Here is a 7,086-nt window from a genome sequence, read left to right as displayed (position 1 = left end):
GAAAGGATGGAAGGAAGGAGAGAAAGGATGGAAGGAAGGAGAGAAAGGATGGAAGGAGGAAAGCGCAGAGCCACCGCGGCTTCCCCACTGGAGCGAGCCGGGTGCGGATCCGAGCCCCCATCCCCGGGACGCGCATCCTTCCCCCATTTCCCCCCCCGTCCCAACCCACCCCTGCCCAAGACCTACCTTGAAGGCGATGGGCAGCGTCTTGTTGCAGCGCCAGTGCGTGGGCAGCACGGAGCAGAGGAAGTTGGGGCTGTCGGTGCGCACCAGCTCCCCGGGGTGATCCGCCAGGACCTCCACCATGCTGCGGTCGGCGCTGCGCAGCTTCCCCGGCAAAGCCCCGCTGTGCTCGGCGCCGGGCAGCGGCAGCGGCTCGCTCATCTTCCCCGGGCTCAGCGTGGTGGAGGGCGGCGTGAAGCGGCGGCTGGTGCTGGTATCTACGGGGATACGCATCACAACAAGCCTTTAGAGCCACACACCTCCACTGAGTTCCTACAGAGCGGCCACGCGAGCGCAACTCCTCAGCGAGCCGCTCTCTGGGGACCAACATAAACGGGCACAGGCTGAGCACCCGCGGCAAAGTTGTTCCTACGCCGGGCCCCCGAGTTAATTTTTTTGCCGATAGCGAGCACGCCGAGCCTTAACTCTTGGCTTCCTGGCGAGGCGGAACAGATCCCGTTAATCCGATAAGCGCGAGGGTCGTGCGGGCGCGGCTTTACCGCGCATCGAGTCCGCGGCCGGGACGCGGTGAGTTAGCGGGGAGAAAGCTCATCCCAAACTCCCAGGGAGAAATAAAAATAGGGAGGCGAGCAAGCACGAGACGCGGTCGGAAACACGCGCAGAGCAGGCGCTTCCCAGTTTCTTCCAGGTGATTTCTCTCCCGTCCCAAGAGAAACCAAAATGCGCCGGCTTCTTCCGGAGGCAAAAATCGCTCTTTGAGAGAAATTCGGGGTTGTTCTTCAGAGGAGGCGGATCGCGAGCTCGGCTTGCTGATCAAAGGTCAGCTGGCTACAACCGTGGATATAAATTCACGGCCACACACTCACGCACACGCACATCTACCGGACTTCATCAAATATTTACAACAGAATCTGTAGAGAATTTAAAGACAACAGGAATCCATTAATGTTCTCCGCGAGATTTTCTTTTTCTTTTCTTTTCTTTTTTTTTTTTTTTTTTTAAAGCAGCCTTGAAAATGAGCTTCAGTAGTTCGGCTGGCGTTGCTCTAAGAGCGCTCGTGTCACGACCTTTCAATCATTCTTGCGCAAAAAGAAAAAAAAAAAGAAAAAGAAAAAGAAAAGAAAAGCCAAGCTCAGAGCATGGCATTCAAGCTTCAAATCTCTATCTTTGGACTTGGCTTTGGTTTAACGCCTTTCCTCAGCTTAAAGAAAGGTCCCAGCCGATCGCAAGCGCCGAGGCTGAGACGTCCAACAGCTGAAAACTTGGGGTTGGGGATGTTGGTTAAATTGTGGGTTCTCTCTGTGGTTTTGTGTGTGCAACAGCGCTCTCTCTCTCCCACTCACGTCCTCCTCAGCAGTCAAACCAACAGTCTGCAACAACTTCGGCGCTCGTTGCCAATTCTCGGTGTTGTTTTTTTTTTTTTTTCAGTATCTCAGACAGTCTTCCTCTAACTCGGCCACAGGAACCGGCTGCTTAACAAGATTTGAACCGCAGCAGGTGGAAGCCTGCTTTGGGAAACATGGCTTTTCTCCCTCTCGTCCTGCGGGATGGAGCCCGACGCGCACACAGAAAACCAAAACCACCAGCGACGATTAAAAAAAAGTAAAAATTAAAAAAGAAAGAGGAAAAAAAAAAAACCCCACTCAGCAAAATCGCTACTTCTGAACGGGTGAAATCTTTCCTTCCGCAAAACGAGGAGGCGGCGGGAGGGGGTGGCGGAGCCGCTGACCCCACAACGACGAGAGAGGCGGAAAGCACCGGGCGCGATCAAAGCCCCAAAGTTGCCAGCCGGGTTTAGAGAGCAGCGCTCGGCCCAAGCGCGTTTCCACGGCGGGGAGCTGCCGGCGCTTCACGTGGGGAAGGCGGAATTCCTGCCGGGATGCGCGGGGCCGCGGTGGGAGCGCGCCCGGCCGGCGGCCGCCGCCGGGCTGGCTGGAGGTGGCCGGGAGCGAGTCGGGGCGGCGGAGGCGTGCGGAGGAATGTCATTCCCCCGGTGCTTTGCATACGGGGAGGGCACCGGCCAATCACGGCCCTACCGGGGCGCGGCCGCGGGCCGGGGGCTCCCGGAATCGGCGCGGGCCGAGCGCCGGCTCGGCGGGACACCGCAACCGCGCCTCGTCCCCCGGGGCACCGCGGCTCCGCACCCGCCCGGGGACCGTCACCCCTCGGTGCTGCGACCCCCGGCTGTGCCCGCCTGTCCGCTGCGGGTCCCGCTCGCCGATCGCTCACGGCCCGCCCGCCCCCGAGAGCGGCGGTGCCCGCAAGGTGCCCGCAAGGTGCCCGCAAGGTGCCCGCAGAGCCGCAGACACCGCCCTGCCACATGCCCGCCGCCGGCCCCGCTGCTCCCCGGGTGGCCCCCGCTCCTCCCCGGGTGGCCCCCGCTCCTCCCCGGGCGAGCTGCCGGCGCTGTCTGCTCCGGGGCTTTTGGGGGGACACCTCGGGTGGTCCCCGACACGGCCATCGCCGGCTTGGCGTCCCCGCCGCCGCCGCCCCCTTGGACAAGAGCGCGGCCCCGAGAGGCGCCCGGCGCCGCTCGATTTGTTGGGGCGGTCGCGGCGCTCCCAGACAGGGACATCCCTCCCAGCCCTCCTCCTCTGCACAGCCCAGCCGCGGGGACAGCACCGCCGGGGACAGCTCGGGCAGAGCCACACGGGCAGCAGCGGAGCCGGGAGCGAGGACGCTGGGTGGAGGCGTGGCTGTCCTGTCGGGCTGGGTCAGGCTGGGGTTTTTTGGCTTTGGTGGCTTTTTTTCCTTCTTTTAATTTTTTTTTTTTTTTTTTTTTTTTTTTTTTTTTTTTTTTAATGCTGGTCGCCGACTCCGCGAGCGTAACCCAGACCGGGAACGGGACGATCCCGACCGATCCCCGCCGCTGCCGGAACCCCGACCAGGACCGGGGCGATCCCGCCCCGTCCCCGCCGCGCTCTCGGCGCTGTCTCGCGCTTCCCTCCGCCGACTCTCACCCGCCTCGCCCGCCGCATCCCCGCCCCTCCCCGCGGCCACCCGCGGGCCGCCTCCCCCTCCGCCACCCCCGCCAGCGCACAGCAGCCGCGGCGGCGGCCGGGCGGGCTTTGAAGGGCAGCGGCAGCAGCTGCGGCGGGCGGAGGGATGGATGGCTGGATGGATGGCTGGATGGATGGCTGGATGGACAGATGGATGGCTGGATGGGAGTGGTGGCGGTGGCGGCGGGGACCCCCCGGGGCCGCTCCCGTCGGGAGGAGCCGCGCTCGGGGCGGCGGGGGCGCGCTGGGTGCAGTTCCCGGTGCGGCCGCTGGAGGGCGCGCGCCGCCCGCCGGCCGAGCGGCACCGGGGAGGGGGCGCGGGGAGACCCCGGGATTTGGGCTTGGGATCCGGGATTTGGGATCCAGGATTTGGGATCCAGGATTTGGGGTTGGGATTTGGGGTTGGGATTTGGGGGTTGGGAGCGGCCGCTGCGGCCTTGGGAGCTGCGCCCACCACGGCCCCTCCTGTCCCCACAGGGGCCGAGACCCCCCGCAGCCCCGGACACGCCGCGGGACAAGGGGATGCTCGGGTTTGCCGGGAGCCGCTCTGGGGACGCTGCGGAGTCACTGTGGGGACACGCGGCACGCGAGATGCGGGGATGGAGCACCGGCGAGTCACTGCCTCTGATGCTGCGGGGTTTAACGCAATTAAACTGGAAAAAGAAAGAATTAAACTGGCGGGGAGAACTCGGCGCCTGCTGCCGGGAGAGGGATGCGCCGGGGGCCCCGAATTCCCGGCACGAGCGCCGGGTGAAGCTTTTCCCGCATCCCAGCGGTGCGGGTCAGCAGAGCCTTTCCCTGAGCGGGCTCCGGGTGGGCCCTGCCCCGCTGTCCCTGGGCGGAGGGACCCGGGGATGCCCAGCCTGGCACTGCCCACCCCGCACTGCCCAGGGCAATTTCCAGGTCCCGTCGCCCCCCAAAAAGCGCCGGCCCGCCGCACTTGCAACAGGTCCCTATGTTCAAGCAGCCGAATTTGGTGCTAAAACTATTCCACGCCAAGTTCCTAAATTTTTCTAACTTTTAAAAAATATTCTTTATTTTTGATTTTTTTTTAATCCCGCATTTTCCACTTTCTCGCATGAAACGACCCCGGATTTCAATTACTTTTCAGTTTTAAGGGGAGAAAAAAGAGAAATATCCAGGCGAATGCTGTTACAAACCACAGCTTAAAAGCCATCTGGGGTGTACTGGTGGCTGATAACTTTTTACGGGCACGGCAGAGATAAGAAAAGTCATTTTACTGATGTGCATCCAGCTGCTAAAATGTGAAAAAATACCATTTAATTGTTGTTGTTTTTTTTTTTAGCCAAGAGGCGGGGAGGATTTTATATTGAGATATATTGATCTGAGTTTCGCTCCCTGCTTTGCATCTCGCCTTAATTCGAGCTCCTTGTTGTAAACACGAAATAAACGCGCCCCACGCACGTGGAGAGACGCAGAAAACGCCACGACTGAACAGAGACGCAGAAAATCCGCCGTGTTTCCGTTTTCCCCATAAATTCCCGGCGCTATCAGCAATTCCACGTGGGTTAAAGGCGACAGTTTGCCTTCTCACTGCGCCAAAGCTTTTGCGAGGGAAGTTGAGGAGTTAAAAAGAGAGAGCAGCCAGGGAAAACACCGCGGCGAGGAGATTTTGGTGCAGATCGAGCTGTTTATTTTACAGCCCCATTAGCGCTGCCCGCACCTGGCTGGGTTTGGTTTTGTTTGGGGTTTTTTATTTAGTTTAGTGTTGGAGGTGGTTTTTTTGTGTGGTTTTTTGCGGTTTTCTCTCGGTACTTTTTTTTTTTTTTTTAGCCAATTCCATTCATCGTCTCCCTTATCATTTTATTTTCGCGTGCTACGCAGAGCGACTGTCCCTGGTATTTATCGGCCTCTTGTGCAGGTGCTCTGGAAAAAGGGGAATGAAGCAGCTTTTGGGGATAGGGAACGATGCAAAGCTGATGCTGCCTCTCCTATCATGAGGCTTTTGAGCGTCCCGAAATTTAAGGACGGGCGCTCGGACAGAGCTTTGGGATCCTTTCGGGAATCGCCACGGGCGTTACAACCTCCCCAGTTCGGATTTTGACACCAATTTACCCCGTCGGAAACAAACCCCAAGGGAATCTCCATTCTCGCCTCTGTGGCACGGAATTCCTCCACCACAAACCCCCGAGTTTTCTTCCATCTCACAGGCAAGGAAAGCTTTGGAAGTGCCAGAGAGGCGGCAACCATTTAGGGGTGAATTTTAAACAGCCTGAACAACGCACGTAAATATTCCCTGGCCAAGTTTTTACCTCTTGCACCTGAATTCCTTTAATTTATGCCCAAAAAACCCCCCTGATCCTACAAATTCCACTCATTCGTTCATTAAGCTGCTGGTTCAAAGAAGCCAAACACGCTTAAAACACCACAAGAAACATATTTTTATCAGGCTGCTGAATTATCCCTGCAAATATTTATTGCTTTGGAGGCACTGCCTGAGCTGAAAAAAAAGTCCTATAAATTTCGGTTGAATTATTTGGGGGCTAATGATGAAACACTGAACGGGGAAAAGCGGCAGGCAGCAAAGGAAAAGGTGATTGTTTTCTTATTTCCTGGAGTGATGTCTCACCCGCAATGGGAAATCATCCAAAATGCCACCAGGAATGAGGTGGGACAGGTGGATGGAGTATTCCCTGACTTCCAGCGATTGGGAAGTACCTAAATCCCTCCGGGAATCTTGGCTCTGATCTCTGATAAGAGCCACAATTCCCCCCTGGGAGCAGGGAAAGTGCTGGAGCTCATTCCATGAAAAGCGGGGGGTGGTGAGGAGAGGGAAATAAAGCCTGGAACTTTAACCCAAGCATCTGATTATTTGGGATCCTGGAAAAACTTCCCAAGGGCTTTCAGCCCCTTTAGAATCCTCAGGTGTTAACGGCGCTTAAACACCCCAAATCCTTTAGGATCCTCAGGTGATAACGGTGGGTAAAACCTCATCATCTTTAGGATCCTCAGGTGGTAACAGTGGCAAAACCCCCAAATCCTTTAGGACCCTCGGGTGATAAATATGGTTAAAACCCCAAATCCTTTAGGATCCTCAGGTGATAACGGTGGCAAAACCCCCAAATCCTTTAGGATCCTCAGGTGATAACGGTGGCAAAACCCCCAAATCCTTTAGGACCCTCGGGTGATAAATACGGTTAAAACCCCATTGCTTTTAGGATCCTCAGGTGATACCAGTGGTAAAAACCTCATCATCTTTAGGATCCTCAGGTGATAACGGTGGGTAAAACCCCACGGCCTTTAAGACCCTAAAAACCCCATCTCATTCTTCCCCAGAGCTTTTTTCTTCCCAGGCAGGACAATCCACGCTCTTGGCACTCCAAGTATTTTAGGAGGTGGACGTAGCTCCTGTTTTAGGATGTGGGGAATGGTTTTCCTCAACACCCAGCAGGTTCTCAGAGGATTGGGATGGGATGGACACGGATCTGCACACCAAGGGAACTTCCTTTCCTCATTTCAGCCCCTCCACCCTCACCCCACAAACCATCCCTTGACTAAAGCTCTCAGCTGGAGGCAGGGATGGGAAGGGAATTCGGGACAGGAAGAGAAGGACAAAAGAATTCCTGCCAGAACATCACCAAGGAGTTTTCTCCTTGGATTTCCACAGCTGCTGATAAATCCCGGGGAGCAGTGGGGACTGGGGGGAATTTCTGCTGCAAAAATCCCTTTTAGGGGTTTGTCCTGTGTGGTTTTGCTCCCTCCCCTGTGGACCAGGCACGTGAAGGCATCACTCTGCAGTGGGGATGAGTTCTGCCTTCCTCAAGAGGAATTTGGCTTCTTATGGAATCATAAAATCATGGAATGGTTTGGGAAGGAAGGGATTTTAAGGATCATGTCATTCCCACCCCTGCCATGGCAGGGACACCTCCCACTGTGCCAGGCT

General features: G+C 57.0%; 1 protein-coding gene across 1 annotated transcript in view; it reads right to left on the bottom strand.

Moving 5' to 3' along the window:
- Nucleotides 1-2,148, bottom strand: part of LOC121660687 (runt-related transcription factor 1-like) — a 7,112-nt gene extending 4,964 nt beyond the window's left edge. The window contains exon 1 of the mRNA XM_042020119.1: nt 187-2,148. Coding sequence (XP_041876053.1) covers nt 187-456 — 270 coding nt within the window. The 5' untranslated portion in view covers nt 457-2,148. The remainder of the gene's footprint in view (nt 1-186) is intronic.
- Nucleotides 2,149-7,086: the final 4,938 nt, after the last annotated feature.

This window comes from Corvus kubaryi, unplaced genomic scaffold (assembly GCF_017639235.1).
Source record: "Corvus kubaryi isolate FWS band 111438036 unplaced genomic scaffold, C.kubaryi_AGA036_p1.0 36794, whole genome shotgun sequence".
NCBI classification, from domain to species: Eukaryota; Metazoa; Chordata; class Aves; order Passeriformes; family Corvidae; genus Corvus; species Corvus kubaryi.
Note: the sequence above shows the minus strand (reverse complement) of the source record. Positions and strands in the feature narration are given on the sequence as shown.